The 24291-nt window shown below is 34.6% G+C and overlaps 1 protein-coding gene across 1 annotated transcript in view; it reads left to right on the top strand.

The window, feature by feature from the left end:
* Positions 1-4595: 4595 nt before the first annotated feature.
* LOC132644158 (probable carbohydrate esterase At4g34215) overlaps positions 4596-24291 on the top strand; it is a 29728-nt gene continuing 10032 nt past the window's right edge. The window contains exons 1-2 of the mRNA XM_060360736.1: positions 4596-4811; positions 5104-5289. Coding sequence (XP_060216719.1) covers positions 4596-4811; positions 5104-5289 — 402 coding nt within the window. The remainder of the gene's footprint in view (positions 4812-5103; positions 5290-24291) is intronic.

The raw sequence follows: 24291 nt of genomic DNA, 5'->3' as shown, positions 1-24291 counted from the left end.
CTCTTTATATTTGTGGTTGCAATTTATTTTCCATATATATTAAAATTTGTTGCAAACAAATTCTGGCACGCCCAGTGGGACCAAATCTGCCCTTCATCTCTTCTCTCATAAATTAGATCAGCAAATCTTCAACAATGGGGGCAATCTCAGGGAGCAACATCTCTTGTTCTCTATTCAAGATGCACCAAGTGTCTCTCTCGTCGAGTCGGGATGAATATCAAACTGTAATTTAGGCTTCTTTTTGCAGCTTGTGAGACCTTATGGGTATCAAAGAGTTGCTTATAGAGAAGTTAAGCGGAAGTGAAGAATTTCCCTTAAATCAAATAAGGGACGAAAAAGATTTCTTCTTCTGATAAAAAATAAAATTGCACGTCTGTAAGCCAAGATTCTCAAAATATGAGGGTGACTACAACTTAGTTCCACGTGGAAGAGCATGAATTGCATTGAATGTTATTATTCAGTGTACAATTTGGTATCCCAATATTCGGCAAAGGAAACTCGTGGAAGATCCTTTTACAAAGTAAAGAAGGAAAAATAGTTCAATGGAGTACCCATTTACTATTTGATTTAATGGTTCAAATCAGATTCCTCCATGTCATTTTTTAAACTACACTTTGTAAAAGAAGTGGACATTACGATGGCGTCTCAAAAGTGACACGAAAAAAAAGAAAGTTGTCACAAATACTTCAAGCTTCGTCTTTGAGTTTCGGCAAGCCTACACACCAACAAACCTTGAAGTAGGGGGCATTTGTAGACATCGAAATTTTGTGGGACTCTACAACTTGAGCCCAATATTTGTTAGGGTTTCTTGGAGGTTACTACACCCTAAACCCTAGCTCACGCCTATATAAAGGGACACATATTCCCTAAGAAAAGGATCTCAAAATATCCCATAAACTCATGGGTATTCAAAAATAGGTCAATATGTGGCCAGATATTTCTTGACAACCAAATACTTCAAGAAGATCCACAATATCCTTTCATGCAGATCAAATACATCTCAAGAAAGTCCACATATTCAAATCCAAATCATCCTATGTTCGAGAAATACGCTACTAACGACCCTCGAATTACGGAGAATATTTAGGAGAGAAGAATCAAGAGAATATACAGATTTGTACTCACAATCTTGATAAATAAAATCTCTTTATATTTGTGGTTGCAATTTATTTTCCATACATATTAAAATTTGTTGCAAACAAATTCTGGCACGCCCAGTGGGACCAAATCTGCCCTTCATCTTTTCTCTCATAAATTAGATCAGCAAATCTTCAACAATGGGGCCAATCTCAGGGAGCACCATCTCTTGTTCTCTATTCAAGATGCACCAAGTGTCTCTCTCGCCGAGTCGGGATGAATATCAAACTGTAATTTAGGCTTCTTTTTGCAGCTTGTGAGACCTTATGGGTATCAAAGAGATGCTTATAGAGAAGTTAAGCGGCAGTGAAGAGGGGACAAGCTTACTTGATGTACCAGTTCTGCCCTAAGCATCAAGATTCAAGAAGCAACAATTAATTAATTGTTCTCTTTCATATTGCTATCTAAGACAGTCAAAGTCCTTTGTTAGCAAATATATTTGGTCCTACCCAAGTTGTAGTGATTAAATTTCAAATTTCGAAAAAGGCATTACATTTAGTTCAAGCCTCGCCTCTAATAGGTCGCGACAAGTTTTGAAGTGGGGGCATTAATTTGTGGACAATGATATTTTATTAAATTTAAATCCGCAAGAAATTTGGATTATATTAAATTCAAAATATATTAGTCCAAATAAATATTATGGGATAATATGATTGACTTAATTACTTAAGTCCAGTAAATATGAATTTGATTAATGATCCAATTTCGTTGGGCTAGTCCATTAATTTTGGCTATAAATAATGAGCCCACATTGCTGAGCCCAAGATGTCATCTTCCTAGAGGCCCACTTTGGTGCCACATGTCAAATGGCGTGGCACACCAAGTCAAATAAAGAAGCCTCTAGCATCATGCCACGTGTCAAAATGATGCGGCATGCCTAGTCAAATCAAAGGCCAATGGAGAGAAAATATCAATCTGGGCAGTCTCATTATTGGAAGAAACTCATGGAGATAAAAGTGGAAGCTGAAAAAAATACCCTCTGGAGGATTAATAGGGGAGATATTAGTTTATGGTGGGACAACTGGACCGGTCAAGGGGCGTTAGCTCTTATGATCGAGACAGCAGGGGCAAATTTAAAGTTACTAGTGAAAGATGCCAGAGTCGATGGAGAATGGGCCTTTCCTGAGCTTCACCAACTTCCTGAATATATTTTTGAACTCATTAATTCCATTGAGGTTGGTGATCATGATGTTCCAGATCTTGCTATTTGGATGCCGTCAGAGTCAGGTAAGTTCTCTACTAAATCTGCTTGGAACATGTTGAGGCAGTCCAGAAATAACATGGACACCCTTGCTAAGCTTTGGCATAAATTTGTCCCCTTTAAAATGTCCTTCCTAATATGGAGAGCTCTCAAAAGAAAGTTGCCTTTCGATGACATTTTATTGCGATTCAACATTTCTCTTGTTTCTAGATGTCATTGTTGTTTTATGCCACAAAGAGAGACTATGCTACATGCGTTTGTAAATGGGGACTGTGCTACTAAAGTTTGGAAATTTTTTGGGGCTCCTCTCGGGATCATTTGGGAGGATGTTTCTATTATTGCTATGTTGTTGAAATGCTGGAGCGCTAAGCATTCTAGTTCAGTCCATAAGGAAATTCTAACAGTCTTACCAATGATCATTAGCTGGGAGTTGTGGAAGTCTAGGTGTGCCGCTAAATTCGGTGAGAAAAAGATGTATGTTTCCAGAATTGTCTATCAAATTCTCTTTCATCTCAAATGGATCCTGGGTAAATATGACTTGAACATCAACTGGGACTCTAGTTGGCCAGAGATTTGCAATACTTTCATGAACTCTCGAGATGAGTTCAAATGTACCATTATTAAATGGGAAAGGCCCGAACTGAATTGGGTAAAATTGAATACGGATGGAAGTAAGCAAAGCGATGGTCACACAGGGGCAGGTGGATTTATCAGGGATTTCACTGGCCATATGTATATGGCTTTTGCAAAAAGTTTAGATATGGGCAGCCACAACTACGCTGAGGCAAAGGCTGCCCTCTTTGGGCTTCGGTGGTGCAAGGAGAATGGTTTGCAAAATGTCATTTTAGAGTGTGACTCCAAGTTTGTCGTAGATATGCTGAATTATGCCTGTGCTGTCCCTCGGTAACTGCGCCATATTATTGAGGAGACTAGAAAGATTATTTCTCAGATAAATGTGGTGGCACAACACTGTTTTAGGGAAGGGAATCAAGTAGCGGATGCCATGGCTAAAGTGAGCACAAGGGGACAGGATATGATCGTCTACAACTGTAATAACCTCCCAAAAGAGGCCCTGGGCCCCTTCAGATTTGATTTAATCCAAATGCCATCGTTCAGGCGCAAGCATGTTAAGATACAATTTAGAAGCCGCTAAGGATTTCTTCTATATAGTGCTTATTCTTTTGCTACATATGCCTCTTTCATCTCTTTTGTCTTTGTTCTTATGGGAAGGGACATATGATTCCTTTTGTTGCAACTTTTCGGGTAATGGGGAAATTTTTGTAACCCCGTTTAACCCCAGGAAGGGTGGTAGCTAAGCTCCCCTTGCCTCTTTGCTGTACTCTATGTCTTTATCAATACAAGGGAGACGCCACCTACGGCGCAAAATAAAAAAAAAAATCAAAGGCCAATGAAGATGCGCCACGTGTACAAGTGACATGTTCCGGACAATCAAATATTGACATGTCAGCTTAAATATGATCGGTCGAAAGAAGCCTGTCTTTATCACAACTCGTCCCTCCTACAACTATAAATAGGGGTCTCATAATTCAGAAAAGGGGACAGAAATTCTAACAAGAAGCCAGAGAGAGCTCGTGGATCAAACGCCGCAGATTTCTCTACAAGCTAAAAGCATTAATGTATTTCTTTAGAAAGTTCTAGAGATCCAGACGAAGATTCAAGATCAAGCTTCAAGCCTTGAATCCAAGTACAAGTTCAAGATCAAGACCACCAGATTCAAGATCAAGCTCAAAGGCCCTTGAATTCAAGTACAAGTCAAGATCAAATACCTCAGTTCAAGATCAAGCTCAAGCTCAAAAGCCCTTAAATTTATTATTGAAAGGACGAATCAGAGGAATCATAGAGATTGTAACACTCATATTCTGAAATCAAATAATACGATTGTTGCGATATTTTCCTGCCTTGATTATTATTTTCTCGACGCGAATTTTATTGTCTACACCTAGTACTAGGAAAAAAAGGCCGCTCCTTTAATTTTCAATCCCCATTTTAATCAGTTTCCACGGAAAAAATAAATAAATCCACTGTTTTGGTTTCTCTTTTTCCTTTTTTTATAGTAACATTTTTGAGTCTTGTATCCTCATCAATTTTAAATGATGGTATCAAAAGTTAGATATGAGAGATTAACTTTTTGCTTATACTTTTCATGCTTCTTGCATACATCTTATGGATGATGAATTGTACAATATTCGAAACTAAGCACAACAAACAAATATTCATACTAGCCGGACAAAGCAATATGGCTGGACGAGGAGGGGTTGTTGACAAAGTTTGGGATGGCTATGTGCCCCCAGAATGTTACCGGAATCCGACGATCCTCCGGCTGAACGGAAACTCAATATGGGAAGTAGCTCAAGAGCCTATTCATGAGGACATTGACTTGAACAAGACATGTGGGATAGGACCAACCATGGTGTTTGCCAAAGTTGTCTCGGAGAAAGACCCCGAATTCGGGGTAATAGGGTTAGTCCCTTGTGTGGCTGGAGGAATGAGCATCAATAAATGGTCACAGGGTTTTAGGTACACGTCTTATCTCGCTTTAACGTATCTTTTTGGATACAACAAAGCCAACTCTAGAGCGAATTCTGCAACTTCAATTAAATCCATCAATCTCGATTTGAATATATATATATATACACACATATAAACACACTAAACTGAATACATATAATAGAATTAGGTTCATTCTGAACTCACTAACTCCATAATTCCTGAATATTATGGTTATACTTTTTGCAAGGCTTTAGAACGACATGATTAAAAGGGCTGCAATGGCAGTGCGAGGTAGTGGAACAATTCGAGCAATTCTTTGGTATCAAGGGGAAAGAGATACGTTAACTTTGGAAGAAGCAAAATCTTATAAAAGCAAATTGAAGAAACTTTTTCAGGACTTGCGTGATGATTTAAACTCTTCATTGCTTCCTATTATTCAGGTACAAATATGTCTTCTCTTTCCTATTGTATGCGAATTTAATTTAATGATATATTTAAGAACTCTATTTGTGGTATGGAATGTGATTTGCATCTCAAAAAAATTAATGATGTTATATCATAATGAGCAGGACAACTTTAGTAATTAGTATATTGATTAATTTCAGGAATTTTATTAGTAGTTCTCATTGTTTCCTCAAACTGATCACATGTTAACATCTACAAATGGACCACGTACAACGTAGAATCTGTTTTGTGAAATAGACTACATTTACTGAAACAATATAACTGTATATGGAGGATAATTAATATCTACGTTATGTTTCAACTGAAACAAAGGTTGATGGCTATAATTATGATGGTTGTGGAATTAGGTGATAATTGTGAGACGTAAAAGTGTTAATAATGTTTTAAAAAAATTGGAGTGGAGAAAACATAAAGAAAAGTTAGTTCTGCAACATACCTTTTTCCTTTATTTGTAAAACAGAAAATAATTTCTTGAGAAGACATTTACCAAAATCAGTATGTGCGAATAGTTTTCTTCCGCATAGCCATGTGATTGACATAAAATTTCAAATTCTTTGAATCACTAGGTACGAATAATTTTCTTCGACATAATCATGTGATTGAGATAAAATTTTAAATTCTTTCTTTAATTATTTATTTATTTTTAGAAAGAGAATTTATCTGAGTATCATTTAACATTGGTCATATAATTTCCGTGATATTCTCGGGTGAATTAGTTTTATAGCCCTTTACAAATTTATTTTTATTTTTATGTTTTTTTAACAAGCTAGACATTTATTTTTATACATAATGGATCTCAAAATAACATATAAAATCTTTATTTTTTTACACTCAAATGGTAAAATATCCAATTGACCCATTTTCACGACATTCTCCCTCTTTTAAGTGATTACAATTAATAACAACAACAACAACATACCCAGTGAAATCCCACAATGTGGGGTCTGGGGAGGGTAAAGTGTGCGCAGACCTTTCCCCTACCTCGGAAGGTAGGGAGGTTGTTTCCGAAAGACCCTCGACTCAACAGAAAGCATGGCAAAAAAGGTTACATAAGAAAAAGCAAATCAAAGTAGTAAGGGAATGAAATAATGAAAGCGAAAAATCATGGTACAGCAGACTGAAAAAAATGAGTCGTAGCTACCACAGATGAATAAAAAATCGAAGTACAAGAAACAATAGATTTAAAATAAAATAAAGGACAAGAAACTATGGGGAAAAACTACGACTACTAGTCAAAAAGGGTAAGCAGGACTACTAACTAGTCTTCTACCCTAATCTGCGTCCTCCACAACCTCCTATCTAAGGTCATGTCCTCAATAAGCTGGAACTGTGCCATGTCCTGTCTAATCACCTCTCTCCAATACTTCTTCGGCCTACCTCTACCTCTCCTGAAATTGTCCATAGTCAACCTCTCACACCTCCGCACTGGAGCATCAGTGTCTCTCCTCTTCACATCCCCAAACCATCGCAGCCTCGCTTCCCGCATCTTGTCCTTCACTGAGACCACTCCCAACTTGTCCCGGATATCTTCATTCCTAATCCTATCTCTCCTATTATGCCCACACATCCATTGCAGCATTCTCATTTCTGCAACTTTCATCTTCTGAACATGAGAGTTCTTGACTGGCCAACACTCCGCCCGAACCACCACTTTGTTGAACTTGCCTTTAAGTTTTGCTGGCACTTTTTTATCACACAACACTGCTGAAGAGAGCCTCTATTACATCCACTATTTGCCAATATGGTGTGCGACATCATCGTCAATATCCCCATTTCCTTGTAAAATAGACCGAGATACTTGAAACTTCCTTTCTTTGGGATGGCCTGGGTACCAAGCGTCACTTTCACGTCATCCTCATGTGGTATGTCACTAAACTTTCACTCTAAGTACTCTGTCTTGGTCCGACTCAACTTGAACCCTTTAGACTCCAGAGTTTGTCTCCTACCCTCCAGCTTAACATTAACTCCACTACGAGTCTCGTCAATCAAGACTTTGTTATCTACGAATAACATACACCATGGCACCTCACCTTGAATTTGCCGTGTCAGTCCGTCCATCACCAAAGCAAATAAAAATGGGCTAAGAGCTGATCCCTAGTGCAACCCCATCATAAATGGAAAGTTTTCTGAGTCCCCTCACACTGTCCTTACCTTGGTCTTGGCTCCATCATACATGTCCTTAATCGCCCTAATGTACGCCACAGGTACCCCTTTAGTCTCCAAGCATCTCCATAGAACCTCCCTTGGCACTTCGTCATAAGCCTTTTCTAAATCGATGAATACCATGTGTAAGTCCTTCCTCTCCCTATACTCTTCACTAGTCTCCTCACAGGATGAATAGCTTTTGTAGTTGAGCGCCCCGGCATGAATCTGAACTGATTCCCTGCGATAGACACGTCTCTCCTCACCCTCATCTCCACCACCCTTTCCCACACTTTCATAGTGTGGCTTAGGAGCTTGATACCTCTATAATTGTTGCAATTTTAAATGTCACCCTTGTTCTTATATAAAGGAATCATTGTACTCAAGCTCCATTCTTCTGGCATCTTCGCCGTCTTAAAAATGACATAAACAACCCAATCAGCTACTCCAATCCTGCTCTACCTATACTCTTCCAAAATTCTCTAGGAATCTCGTCAGGCCTAGTCGCCCTCCCCCCTACATTAGCTTTATAAATACATGTTCAGAATTTTATAAACCAAGCTATAAAATGGACAAGATATGGGTAAGAGACCTTAATATAAATGTAGATTTTGTCATAGGATTAGACTTTATGTTACATAATAATGGCAGTTGTATGATTACAAGAGATGGAGTAATTTTCTAAAAAAATATTACTCATACACCAGTACAAGTTCTTAAGATTGAAACTAGAATCCTTCGTAAGAAGATCCCTACCACAGACCGAATCAACCTGCAAAAGAAAGAAGATAGTTGTTGTAAAGAGTGTCAAGAAAATAATACATGTTGTAAAGATAAGCCAGAAATAAAAAATTTAACTCTAAAAGAAGAAGAAATTCTAGGAGAAGAGGATTCGTTAGAAAATTATTATACTTTAATAGATATAGAAACAGAGTTATATAATTTTTAAACAGGAATAGAAAGAATAGGAGTAATAAAGAATCAAAAAGACCTAGATAATATAATAAAAATACTAGATGAAATAGAAATTATAGGAGAAAAACCATTAAAACATTGGAAAAATAATAGGATTGTATGTAAATTAGATATAATAAATCGAGACTATATAATTAAAGCAGCTTCGATTGAAGCAACAAATCAAGATGTAGAAGATTTTAAAGTACAAATAAAAGAACTATTGAATTTAGGAGTAATACGGAGATCTACTTCTAAACATATATCTGCAGCATTTATGGTAAGAAATCATAGCGAAATAGTAAGAGGAAAAGCGAGAATGGTAATAAACTATAAAAGACATAATGATAATACTAGGACAGATGGATATAAGTTACCAGACAAAACAGAATTAATAAATAGAATACAAGGAAAGAAAATATTTAGTAAATTTGATTGTAAATCAGGATATTGGCAGATACGAATGCATGAAGAAAGTATAGAATGGACTGCATTCACCTGTCCTGAAGTACATTTCGAATGGTTAGTAATGATATTTGGCTTAAAGACAACTCCGCTAATTTTTCAAAGAAAAATGGAGAGTATATTTGGAGAATACAAACCTTTGTATTAGTATATGTAGATGATATACTAGTATTTAGCAGAGATGTTAAGCAACACTTAGGACACCGACAAACGGTATTTAGACTATTTATAGAAAATGGAATAATAATTAGTAAGAAAAAAATGGAATTATGTAAAAATTATATAAACTTTTTAGGAGTAGTACTAGGAGAGGGTAAAATAAAGTTACAACCTCATATAGCCAAAAAAGCTTTAGAAATGCCAGATAAGTTAGACAATGTTAAAGAATTACAAAACTTTTTAGGAATAGTCATTTATGCTAGAAATTTTATAAAAGATTTTAGGAAAAATAGCAGGACCATTGTATTCAAAGACTCGATCTAATGGTCAAAAACACTTTACTACTGAAGACATTAAATTAGTACAAAAAATAAAAGAAAAAATAAAAAACATTCCCTATTTAAACATGCCTCAAGAAACAGACTATTTAATTATAGAAACAGACGGTAGTTTTGAAGGATGGGGAGCAGTACTAAAAGCAAAACCCAATAAATATAGTAATAAAAATAAAGAAAAGATATGTGCTTATCAAAGTGGTAAGTATAAAGAAAAAGGAAATATGAGTAGTATAGATGCAGAGATTTTAGCTGTAATATATGGATTAAATAGTTTAAGACTATATATCCTAAATAAACCAGAAATACTAGTTAGAACAGACTGCGAAGCCATAGTTAAATTCTATCAAAAGATAAATGATAAAAATAGTAGTATAAGATGATGGCTAAATTTCTTAGATACCATTTCAATTTATAATTTAAAATTTGAACATATAAAAGGAAAAGATAATAATTTAGCAGACCAATTAAGTAGACTAAAGATTACTGCTAACTGGTTTTCTATTTGAACAGCATGAGACCTTCCAGTTCTCAGACAGCAGACAACGGGAAAGGCATAGCCTCAACCGAAGACACATACAGACAGACAGTATTAGGTAACTTTCATTTTAGACCTACATCTTTACTAGAGAGAAATACTATGGAAAGAATACAATTCGAAGCCAATAATCTAGTAGTTTTTCCGCCATCAAATTGGACTTTTAAAGTATTGTCAGAATATGTAATAGACAGACAACAAAGATGCTTAGTAGATAATCTATGGATCTCGCATAATAGAAAGGATGCTAAAAATTTTGTAGCTACTATAAATTCTCTTTGTCAGTATTTTACAGATAGAAATTTAGACAAAAATTTTAAATTTTATGTTGTAGTGCATGGTAAAACTAATGGTGTTTTTCAAACTTGGCTAGAAGTTGTAGACTCTATTAAAGACATAAGAACACCTCTTTTTAAAGGATTTAATGATTTTACTGAGGTGTTAGACTATGCTAGAGGAATGTTGGGTCCAAATTACTATATTTCTCCAGCTCTTAGACAAAACCCAGACAAAATCCCTCAGTACAACGTACAAAAAGACACAGACAAGGTAATTTCTTGTGATCACTGTTCTACTATGACTAAAGTGGTCAAGAGATTAAACCAGCAGAAAGAGACATTTGTTCAAGAAAAAATGAAACTCTTGGATCTAGTGAACACATTAGAACAAAGACTACAAGCAGTTACGTTGGAGTTAGTGCAATCGCATAGCTCTCCATCTCCGATAAAAATGGATGAGACGGGTGTGCATTCCCCAATGAATGCAGTCAGACCCACTGTATCGGGTAAGGATACAGCTAGTCCGGTTCAAACGGTAGCCGATAAAGATTCATCAAATCCGTTGATGGCTGTCACTTTGTCAAAAAGTGAAGATGAGGGATGTTCATCTCTCCAAACAAGACGGAGACTACCAAAGACACTTGCGCAAGGAGAAACTCGTACAAAGAAAAGCATACTTGCAAAAAAGAAAAAGGATGAAAAAATAGAAAATATAGTAAAAGAGACACTAGAAAAAAAATTCCAGACAAAAGAACAAGATAAACATATAGTTAAAAATCCTAGTCCATAATTATCTCCAAGTCAAGGGATGTCACCAGTCCATAGTTCAGATTTCGAAGGAGATGATATTAATTTCCAGGATAGTGCATTTCAAGACTCTCAAGATCCAAATGATGTAGACTCAGGCATCATTTTTGATTCAATTGCTCTACACAATCTAGACACTTAGATCAGTTAATGGAGAAAATAATAGAACCTAAGTAAAAAGAGACGGTTGATGACATTGGTTGAAAACAATAAGCCTAGCAAGAAGACAAAATAAAAAAAAAACGATGATACAGAGAACAAAGATAGAAAGACATTTCAGAAAGGAAAATGAAAGGAAAAAGAAGCCAAAGACAATGACATTTGAAGACTTTAGTGGCATCATCTTTCAGAAAGAAAAAAGCAGACAAGACAATGACAATAGAAAAGGAAGACTTTTGGTGGAAATCTGACAAGGACATCTCAGAAAAAGAAGACCAGACTTTATTAAAGTAGCTTTAATAAAGTAATGGGACAGCTCAGCAAACAAACAAAATTATAAAGTATCTTTTGAAAAGTTTCACGTGACGATGAGGCCCCAAGAGCACCCGACCGAACTCAAAAGATTCTTCACAAATTTGAAGTCCGCAGTTGAAGTCCGCCAGACTCCTATAAATAGCAGCGTTTGTGGAGAAGCAAATCATCGAGAAAAAGAGAACTTCTGACACTTCTCTGAAAAAACTTCTCCATATTCCTCTTCCCTTTCACAATGCCCCAACTCATTTTTCCAGTAAAACCTTTTGTAATATAACTTCCTTGTAAAATAGTATTAAGCCTTCAAGTAATTTTCTATTAGTGTGAAGTAGTTTTCGGGTTCCCCGAAAGGGAAACCTCTCTCCATCTTCAAGTCATGTAAGTTTTTATTTATGTTTTCTGTACTAATCTCCCTACTATGTAAATTATTCTATGTTTAATTAAAATATTATGTTGATAATGTTTGAGTAATTACTTACTTATTATTATGAATCTATTACTCTTAGTATATGCAGGGGCAGATCTACATAGAGCCGGGGGGGTTCATCCTCGGTCGAAAAATTTCACTGTTTATATAGAGTCAAAATTTTATTTTCTGTATATGTACTTAACGTTGAACCTCCTCAGCACTAATATAGACTTGGTTCAGCGGGAAGGGGGTTCAGATCTCTGTAGAGTGCGCGGGTTCGAGCCTCCGCTGCCAACTTGTTCTCACCTTTTTAGTTTTAGGTTTTTAATTCTTTTTAACTAAATGGAATGATGTCGTTTGAGAAGGGGGCAGATCTGATTTGAATTAAATCCCCAATTTCAAAGTCAAATAATAAACAAAACCCTCTCTACTTTTAGTTTTCCCTCTCTTATACTCAATTTCCCCAATTTCCTTCTCTCTACGCTTTTTTTTTTCTGCTCTGCTCGCCTCCCTCTGCCACTGGTCGCCGTCGCCCTCCGCTTATCATCGGTGGTCTCTGCTCATGGCTTCCTCGGTAAGTTGCGCCCTGTTCCTTTCTTTTTCTATTTTTTTCCAAAATTTTATATATTTGCTGATTGCTGTTGTATTAGGTATAACTTTATAAGGTATTTATGAAGAAAAATAGGTAAATAGGTTATCTATATTCTCTTCTATCAGCGACTCAGTTCTAGGAATGAAAGAAAAAAATAAACATTTTCTCCTTTTTTTTTTGTTTTTGGGAAGGAGGTTTAAAATAGGGAATACAACTTTGATAGAACTGTTTTTGTCCATTGATGTGCTTTAACCAATCTAACAATCGGATACATATATTTATTATTGGCAAACATGGAGCTTAAGTATTTTGCTGAACTTGTCTACATGCCTGTTTAATTCTTTTAAATTCTAACAGAATTCTTACTTTAAGATTCAATCTCAACGTTCAGTGAAGAAGTATTTTACCAAAGTATCAAAATCAACTTTGGAGTCTCATAGTCAACCTAACCAAGAAGCAAATGCTAACCATTTAGAAGTACCATTACATTCTTCTCAAGAATTTGATTTGAGTTCGTTAAAGTATGATCCGGGTGAAAGAACTCCAATCTTGGACTATCATCCAAATCATCGTGATGTTATTAGAAGAGCATACCTTCAGAATGGTCCTTGTCAACCTCGGTTGCTACAACATGAGTATCCTCAAACGAATATTTCTGGATCAATGCGCCGTTTTAATTCTGAATGGTTTCATGATGTATATCATGATTGGTTGGAGTATAGTGTTAGCAAAGATGCAGTCTATTGTTTGTATTGTTATCTATTTAAAGGCCATAAAACTAATCAAGGTGGAGGTGAAGTATTTTCAACTATTGGGTTTAAGAGTTGGAAGAAAAAGAAGAGTCTTGGAAACCAAATTGGTCTACCGAACAGCCCACATAACCAGTCAAAAAATAAATGTAAAGATTTATTGCGGCTACAACAGTCTATTCAATTTGCACTTGGAATGAAATTTGATCAATTTAAGCATGCATATTGGGTTCGCTTAAGTGCTTCAATTGATGTAGTAAGACTTCTTATAACTCAAGGACTGGCATTTCGAGGTCATGATGAATCTAAATCATCACTTAGTAAGGGTAATTTTCTTCAAATTCTCTCATGGTATGCGAAAAAGTGTGATAAAATTCGTGATTATGTACTAGAACATGCTCCTCAAAATGATCAAATGACCTCTCCAATGATCCAGAAAGATATTGTGAGTGCTTGTAAGATAGAAACAATTAAAGCTATTCTTGAGGAATTAAATGGTGACTACTTTTCCTTACTAGTTGATGAGTCTTTTGATGTGTCATGCAAGGAGCAAATGGCTATTGTCTTACGATATATTGATAGAAATGGATTTGTGATGGAGCGACTTCTTGACATTGTTCATGTTCAAGATACTAGTGTTTTATCTCTAAAGAGGGCAATTGTTAATTTGCTTGCTCAACATTCCTTGAGTCTATCACATGTGTGTGCACAATGTTACGACGGGGCAAGCAATATGCAAGGTGAGATCAATGGCCTTAAAATGTTGATTAGGCAAGAAAGTAGATCGGCCCATTCCATTCATTGTTTTGCTCATCAACTTCAACTAACTCTTGTTGCGGTCTCAAAAAAATGTATTCAAGTGGGAAAACTTGTAGTATTGGTTTCAAATATTTTGAATGTATTGGGATCTTCTTTTAAGCGTATGGATGAATTTCGAGATTCTCAAAAAGAAACAATTCAAGAGGCATTAGATTTGGGTGAGCTCACAACTGTTAGGGGCTTGAATCAAGAACTTGGTCTTTCAAGAGCTTGTGATACTCGTTGGGGATCTCATTTTAAATCTTTTAACAATTTTATTCTTATGTTTGGCTCTATTCTTAATGTTCTTGAATCACTTGTTCTTGATGCACGACTATTGGATGAAAGAGCCAAGGCAATGGGATATCTCGAAGCTTGTTAAACCTATGAGGTTGAGTTCATGTTGCATTTGATGAGTGATGTTTTAGGAATCACAAATGAGCTTAATAAATGCTTACAAAAAAAGGAGCAAGATTTGGCAAATGCCATGCTACTTGTTGAAGTAGCAAAAAGAAGGTTGCAAGTGTATAGAGATGATGGATGGAATTCTCTTATTGCTAAGGTATCTTTGTTTTGTATCAAGCACGAAATTTTGATACCTAACTTTGAGGATCCATATGTTAGCTCTTTAAGATCACGACGGAGACTTGGTGACAATAAAGTCTCACATCATTATCATGTTGAAGTGTTTTGCAATATTATTGATTGGCAACTTCAAGAACTTAAAGATCGTTTTGGCGAAGCGACGACTGATTTGCTTCTTGGAATTGCTTGTTTGAGTCCAATTGATTCATTTTCAAGTTTTGACATCAGAAAAATAATGAAAATGGCTAAATTATATCCTGATGACTTTAATGAATTCAATATGGGCACTCTTGAGAATCAACTTGCAAGTTACATTATTGACGTTCGTGATGTTGATGAAAGGTTCTTAAATCTAAAAGGACTTTGTGATCTTTCGAAAAGATTAGTTCAAACAGAGAAGCATTCAAATTATCCTCTTGTATTCCTCTTAGTGAAACTTGCTTTTCTTCTGCCAGTTGCCACTGCATCCGTTGAAAGAGCTTTTTCGGCAATGAAATTTATCAAGAATGACTTGCGGAGTCAAATGAGTGATGAATGTTTTAGCGGTTGTTTGGTGCCTTATCTAGAAAAAGATGTATTTGATAATGTTTCTAATGATGCTATTATTAAGACATTTCAAGCTATGAAACCTCGTAGAGTACAATTGTAAAACTCCACGGTTCTCGTGTAGTCTAACTTAGTTTCTTTGTTTTTGCTTCAAAAGCTCCCAAGCTTTTGCTTTTGTAATATGGCATGTTCAAGTTGTCTTTGTTAATGGAAACCTCTTACTTTATTAGCTTTTTCTTAGTTTATTAGCATTTATTGTGGCATTTTATTGTGACTTGTGAAGCTATTAATTCTTTTATTGTGATGGTTTACCCTTACTGAGTATGACTGATCTAATCCAGGTTCTCTGTGTATATCTGTCTACAAATATGAACAACTTATATAGCGGTGAAAAAACCTATTATGGTGCTCTGCTGTGTTGTGCAGTGAGTTTTGCAGGATTAGATCTCTTTTTTTCATCGGTGAAAAAACCTACTATGGTGCTCTGTTTTGTTGTGTTGTGTTGGAGGAATTAATTACTATAAATTGATACCCTATACTTCTATATAAATCTTGAGAGAGATGTGAAATTTTGCAGGATTAGATCTCTTTTTTTCATCTGTGCATTTTGAACCGTGTTCTAGTCATTTGTTGTTCCTTATATCAAATTGAACTTCAATTGAAGTTTCTCTGGGATCAAATACATCACTACTATTACTTGTTTTAAGTTTCTGTTGAGAATCCTTGTGCTGTTTCTAAGTAGGACGACTCATCATTGCACTTGATATTCTTGATGATTTAATGATATCAAGTTTAGTTGACTTATTCTTCTCCAAAGAGTTCTAACTTATAATATATTATCTTGTGAAGGGATTTCTTTGATTTAAAGAAATATGTGGAGAAACCTTTTTCCTTTAAGAAAGTGGAACAGGGATGCCTTTTTCCTGGATGATGAATATTGAACTCTGATCCGACCCGCTCATTTGCCAACACTAGCGTGCTTATTTTATTTTTTGAACTCCCTGAATGGAAATCCTGCCTCCACCACTGAGTATATGGTTATTCTCTTAATTTCTTAATATACTCGATGGATTAACCTGTAAATTCCTAGGTGTTTGAAAGGTCGTGGCAACCGCGGTGTGGTTAAAGAAGAGGGATATTAAGAACCAAGATTAAGAGAAAGAGATGAATAGTGTAATAAAATTCATAACTGAACAGAGTTTAAAAAAAACATAAAAATCGGGAGAATAGGCAGAAAATAAGAAATACACCTACATGATAAGAGGAATCAAGGGGTGAGAGAGTACCGAGTAGGATTGTTTAAAATATTAGCAAAAAATCCACACAATATTGCTAGCCATAGTTATATTTCTATCAAAACACAATATTGCTAGGCATATTTATATTTCTATCAAAACAAAAGATATAACCCCCCTATCACTTTGATACCAATGTAGTAGAAGTAATGGGAAATAGAGGAATAAGACTAATAAAACCCATAAAAATAAATCCTGAAGAATATGCAGGGATGGAATGGAATGTAGAAGATTTTAATAGAAAAAAGATTCTACAGCAAGAATCTCACCTAATGTACACTAATTCTAGGGGAGAGACATCTATACGCCACAAAAAGACATAGAAGAAGAAAGTACTTTAGACAAAAATGAAATTACAGAATCAAATTTTATGAATATAGAACTAATACAAGACGAGTTTGCAGTAGACATAGCTATAGAAGAAGTAAAAAGACTCCAAAAAGAAAACAAAAATATGCTTTTCAGATGCAAAGGGTATAAGTTAGGAGAACTAACAATAGAAGAAACCATAAGTCATTTTAAATTATACCAAAAGAAATCAGACGAATTCGATAAAATATTAGAAGATATGCAATATAGTGATGACAAAATAGAGATAGACTCGATAATAAGTCAAAAAGAATTAATGGAATCTAGCGCATCTAGTTCTAGTCCATTCTAAAGAACAATTGTTGGAGAACAATACACTGTAGATACTAGTACAGGAAATGTACCAAGAAGAAGAGTTTTTTAGAACAACAGGAGAACCCTTAGACAATGTCAAACCATCAGGGAAAAGAATGCCTATAGAAGAACCTATTATTCTTCAAGAAGGAGGTAATAAAGGTAAAATATTAAATATAGCAGCACATGATCCATAAAGATGGAATTCAGTAATAGATCTTTGGAAAGGAATAGTAGTAGCAGACTATATAAAAACATATAATGACACAGACGCAGACACAATGTATAAATATTTAGAAACGATTTTAGGAGAATCAGCCAAAGCCAGATAGATGATCAGACATAAAAAAATAAATAATAGGACTAACGGAAGTAAACATGACAAATAATGGAGGAATCTTTTATATTAGCCCAGATTTTATAATGAACTTAGCAGAATTTGGAAAGCACATAAAAATAGGAATACAGACCAAGGGATATGAAGAGATGTGTGACGGTAATAATTTATTAATATGCGTAGGATTTCTAGGAAAGATGACTAATAGAAGATGTAGTAGAAGTAATTGGAAATAGAGGAATAAGACTAATAAAACCTGGTATTAGAAAAATATTTCTATCAAAACAAAAGATATAACCCCCCTATCACTTTGATATCAGAGCAAGAAGATTTTTGGACCTAAACCTATATCTTAAACCTATATTTTAGACAACATTTTATGAGAAGACCATTTTCTGCTAGACAAAAAGACGAACTGCTATACCTGTTTATAGACAAGATTATATGAGACAATATAGTTTTACTCAATATATAAGTTATAATTGTCGTATGATATATTTCACCCAAAAAAGACTTACAAATCTTAGACAAACAAGAAAGTTTTTAACTGAATACAGTAGATACATAGACATAGTCCACCGCCGAGACTTACATAATAATATAACAATACTAAATTTAAGAAATAATCTTAATTGGAAAATATTTTTCATCAACGACGAGATAGTTAGAGCTGAAGATCGTATTAGACATCTAGAGCAAAAGTAAAAAATTTCCCCTTAGGGTAATGCAAGATAATTATTTAGAGGTAAAACAAGAGCTAGAAAAACTATATTAGGAATATATCAGACAAAGTAATACTAAAGAGAAGCAGTTAAGATTACAAGAATTTATAGATATAATATCAGGTTTAGAATATAAATTATTAGGACATATAAGATCTAGGAAATACTCTCAAAAGCAGACCCAGGAACGATTTAAGCCATATTAGTTATTTTTATGAGAACACTACCCTTTGTTAGACAAATAACTATAAACCATTGGTATTTATATAGAGATATAGAGAAAAGAAGAGAATATAGAAAAGTCGAAAAAGCCCTAAGTTCATATTTAGAAATAATAAATACAGAAACTTTGTCATCCCTAATAGAAAATAGACTGTTACAAAGCCAAATTAACGAAGATACTATTTCGGCTATAACTTGGGAATTACAAGGCATAAGAGAAGATATAGATCCTGTTTGGATTGGCTGATAAGTTGCTTATAAGCTGTTTTCAGCTTTTTTGAGTGTTTGGCTGGCTAGCTTAAAGTCATTTTGTGCTTAAAATAAGCTCAAAAAAATAATTGGGCCCATTTGACTTAGCTTATCTAAAGCAGCTTATAAGCCAAAAAAAATAAGTTAGACTACCCCAACTTATTTTTTTAGCTTATAAGTTGTTTGCAGCTTATAGGCATAAGCTCATCCAAACAGGCTCATAAACCGACTTACAGACAATATAGAATATCAAAAGAAAATTTGTAAAATAAGAATTCCTTTAGGATAATAATTTTTTTTTGATAAAATAGATACACTAAAGAATCTAGAATATTTAGACTTAAGAATATACCCAGAAAAGAAATATAAAGCATTAAAAGATCATAGTATTATAAAGTGTAATTTTAGTAACGGAGAACATATATTACATAGTGAAGACAAACAATTTAATACACTAGTTGATTTAGTCATAAATTTTAGTGAAAAGACTCAAGAAAATAATAAAGATATTACTAGAATATTAGAAGTCATAGAAGTTTCTCAAACTAATCAAAAGAAGAAGCCGAAAAATTCGAGCAGAATTTTGATTACTTAAAAACGCAAGAATTAGAATTAGAAAGAAAAATTCAGATTTTAATTAACAAATCAAATTTAGAAAAATCGCCCATAAAGATTGGAATAGAAAAGTTAATTAAGGCTATTCTAGAAAAGCCTAAAGAAATAGAAATAAAGACAAACCACATAATAACACAAACGACACAACAAATAGAAAAACTAAATAGCGATATTAAAGATTTGAAAAAGACATTAGAGGAACTTAAAGAAATTACTCTTTCATGAATAAATTAACTATAGTTCAACAAGAAGCCTCAAAGTTAATAGAAAAATCTATATCTTTACCACAAGACTATATAGACTATAAACCTAACGCTATATCTGATCAAATAGTACTAAAACAAAATATTACTATACTTTCTTTATTATTGGAAATAACTAAGAACGTAGAACAGGCCATAATTCCAAGGCTAGAAATAATAAGCGAGCACTTAAGAGTAATCGTTGAAAAACAAAAAGAGAAAAATATAGAAACCCCAAAGAATAAAGAAGTTGAGGAACTAATAGAACAATTGAAGAAGGTTGAAATAACACCTCAGAAAGAAAAAGTTAAAGTAATTAGAAAACCACAAAAATGGACTTTCTTTCAACTAGACCAAGAAACGAAGGAGGACCAGAAAGGCAAGGACAAGAAAGACCCAGAGTAAGTTTTTCAGACAATAGAATAGGTAATAATCTTTTATCAAGAATTCTAAATAGGAGAAGACCAGAAGAAAACAATCAACAACTAAGTGAGGTAATAGACGTAGATAGAGATATATAAATTTTCCAACAAAACATTATAGAGAAGAACAATTATCAGCTGTAGGAACTAAAGTTACTACAATAAGTTTAATAGACCCAGCGGTTGTAAGACAAATAAAAAATACTGGAAGAAGTTTAATGCATATGGGATTAATAGTAGTAGGATTAAAAGGATTAACTAGAAAGAACTTAGGAACTAAAGTTTTAATAGTAATTTATGACGATAGATGACCAGACATGAAAAAATCAATAATAGGACTAACGGAAGTAGACATGACAAATAATGGAGGAATCTTTTATATTAGCTCGGATTTTATAATGAATTTAGCAGAATTTGGAAAGCACATAAAAATAGGAATACAGACCAAGGGATATGAAGAGATGTGTGACGGTAATAATTTATTAATATGCGTAGGATTTCTAGGAAAAATGACTAATAATAGTAATACAAAATTTAAAATTAAGGTAGAAGATGTAGTAGAAGTAATTGGAAATAGAGGAATAAGACTAATAAAACCCATAAAAATAAATCCTGAAGAATATGCCGGGATGGAATGGAATCTAGAAGATTTTAATAGAAAAAAGATTCTACAGCCAGAATCTCACCTAATGTACACTAATTCTAGGGGAGAGACATCTATACGTTTTACTAATTATAATTATACGCCACAAAAAGACATAGAAGAAGAAAGTACTTTAGACGAAAATGAAATTACAGAATCAAATTTTATAAATATAGAACTAATACAAGACGAGTTTGCGGTAGACATAGCTATAGAAGAAGCAAAAAGACTCCAAAAAGAAAACAAAAGTATGCTTTTTAGATGCAAAGGGTGTAAGTTAGGAGAACTAACAATAGAAGAAACCATAAGTCATTTTAAATTATGTGAAGCTCGAACTAATAATTGGGGATATAGAGTACAACTGTCACGACCCGACTAGGGGCCCCGACGAGTACCCGGGGCTAACCACCGAGCACCGCTCGTTCTATTACTCATCATACTCATTTAATGCTCTTTTATCAAGTTTATACTCAATTCATAAGAAAAACATTTTCCATTTGAGAACATATATACTTTTATATACATAAACCTCTCAGCTATCAAAATGAAAATATACATATATACAATAGTGACCTTGTGAGACCATATAACCCACACTGCGTATCTACGAGCCTCTACTGGAGCTAGACACAAGGATGGGACAGGACCCCGTCGTGCCCAAAACATACATAGACATATATACCAAAAGAATAATCAATGGCACCTCCGAAAAATGGAGTGCTCTTCAAATCAGCTGCTAGCTCCTATGAGTCTGGATCAGGATCACCTCCCTGTCTACCTGTGGGCATGAACATAGCGTCCAAATAAAACGAACGTCAGTACGAACATTGTACTGAGTATGAGAGGCATAAGAAACAATAATACATCACTGAGATAAAGGAAGCATCAATAAGAAGCAACTGTGTACAACTGTCGCTTATAGAAGAAATGACACATGCTGACTTACTCATTATCACCATCATATCATATATGCAATAATGTATAATCTGCCCATCCATATAGACACGGTGTGATAATGTATAAGCTGCCCGTCCATATAGGTACGGTGTGATAATAATTAACCTGAGTCCAGGCCTCCCGCGTCCGGGGTATAAGCTGCCCACTATAGTGGTGTGTATGTTTGCCCGTCCATAAATAAGTACGGTGTAATATCATCATCATAATATGCTTATCATAATATGCTCATCATAGTACATGCATAAAGACTCAAGGACAACTATACTTTATCGGGGTGACTTAAGGTCGTGATCCCCCAATTCCATTATGGACATCTATAAGTACCCTGCCTCACCTTGAAGGAAATAGTACATAAAGTGAGTGTATACAATAACTGACATCACTAACTTAATAGTATTCTGCCTCACCTTGAAGGAAATAGTATATAAGGTGAGTGTGTACAATAACAACATCATTATTGAACTCATATCATATCTCTTATCTCATATAGCTATTCATGATCATAGATGCTTGACTTTCCGGAATATAGAGAATTCATGGAGAGGAGAGGAGAAATCATGCTATCGGATTCATGCCATAGAAAGAAAGGAATAGCCTCACATACCTTTGTCATTTACTACTCTATTGCTTGCTCGTTCTCCTTTAATGCTCACGTCTTTGCCTTCGAAAGAATTCGCATTACATTAGCTAAGCGATTATAAGAAAGTACTTACTAAAGCTAGAGAAAATTGGGTAGCATTTCCTTTGTTTATACAACTTTTCCCATATTCTATATCAACCCCCAAACATCCGTAACATCATTCATGATATCATAAATAACCATCATCGTGTATCTACATTATCCACATTTCACAATTTCACTTCAATTCCCTCATAATCATGGTCATAACTCACTATTACGTTCTTTTACGTTTAATGCTCATTTCATTTTCTAAATGTCATTCATAATCTATTTACAATCACAACATATCCATATTCATGATCCATCCCAAACTACTACTCAACAATAGCACTATTCCCACATTTATGACCCATTTTCTATATTCTTCAACAATCCAAGTGTTTCAACTTCACAATATCTCAAACATCATGAAAATATCATAAAACTTACCTTACATATTGTGGGAACAAGCCTTGAGTGGTATTACCCTTCTTACACCAAAACCCTAGTTCACTTTCCTTGAAATTTCTTGGCTTAGATGACTTTAATGTGCTTCACACTCTTGATTTTTGTTGGTTTGATGAAGTTGATCATCAATTTCCTTTGGTTTCTTGTGGATGAAGAGTGGAGAATATTCTAGAGAGTTCTTGAGTTGTGGAGGAGAAAAATGAAATGAAAAAAAATGTGATTGGGTCTCTCATTTAAAACTTGAAATCTATCCCGACATCATTATACAGACAATTATACGGTCCGTATAAATTCATACGGTCCGTATAATTGACCGTAAAATTGCTCTAGTGACCATCCCACTCTGTGTCAATTTGACGGCACATTATACGGGCCGTAGAATTTTATACGGTCCGTATAAGTGACCGTGAAATTAATCCTTCAGCAACTTCATTCTGTAACACTTCTACGGTCCATTATACGGGCCGTATAACATTATACGGTCCATATAATCGACCGTATAACTCATATTTTCACTGATCTTTCTCTTGTCTTGACTCGTTGCTCATAATTTCCTACCCGACACATAACATATCATTTACTTTCTTTGACAAACTTCTCCCTTTTAGTCAAATGTCTTTGAATCTCGACTAGGATCATTAAATGCTATTTCTTACTTATCGAGACATCGCATACGTGGTGCTCTTTGCTAGCCTATTCACTGTACGTTAACGAGGAATTTTTCAAGGTATAACAACAACATATATACCAAAAGAAATCAGACGAATTCGATAAAATATTAGAAGATATGCAATATAGTGATGACGAAATAGAGATAGACTCGATAATAAGTCAAAAAGAATTAATGGAATCTAGCGCGTCTAGTTCTAGTCCATTCCAAAGAACAACTGTTGGAGAACAATACACTGTAGATACTAGTACAGGAAATGTACCAAGAAGAAGAGTTTTTAGAACAGCAGGAGAACCCTTAGACAATGTCAAACCATCAGGGAAAAGAATGCCTATAGAAGAACCTATTATTCTTCAAGAAGGAGGTAATAAAGGTAAAATATTAAATATAGCAGCACATGATCCACAAAGATGGAATTCAGTAATAGATCTTTGGAAAGGAATAGTAGTAGCAGACTATATAAAAACATATATTGATACAGACGCAGAAACAATGTATAAATATTTAGAAACGTTTTTAGGAGAATCGGCCAAAGCTTTATGGAAAGCTTATAAGGAAAATTTTCCAATGGAATTTCAACACTTAGTATCCATGGGAGCAAATCCATATAATTTTACTAATAAAATACATACTTTAATTACAGGGAAAGATCCAAATAGTGGATTATTAGTACTACAAAGAAATGTGGTAATAAAATTAGAACAACTAAGCATAAGTAGTTGGTTTCATACTAAGAATTTTTTAAACGATTATTTTTACTACTGTACTATTAGTGGAAATGCGTTTGATCAAGAATTAGGTAAAAAATTATTTAATAAACTACCAGGAGCCTTAGGAAGAGAAATAGAAGATAGATGGAATAGGAGAGACGGAGTAGTGCAGAATCCTAATCTAAAATGGTCTATAGGACATAGAATACAACATATAATGGATATACTACAAGAAAAATGTACCCATATACAAATACAAAAACAACTAAAACA

This window comes from Lycium barbarum, chromosome 6 (assembly GCF_019175385.1).
Source record: "Lycium barbarum isolate Lr01 chromosome 6, ASM1917538v2, whole genome shotgun sequence".
Lineage (NCBI taxonomy): Eukaryota > Viridiplantae > Streptophyta > Magnoliopsida > Solanales > Solanaceae > Lycium > Lycium barbarum.
Note: the sequence above shows the minus strand (reverse complement) of the source record. Positions and strands in the feature narration are given on the sequence as shown.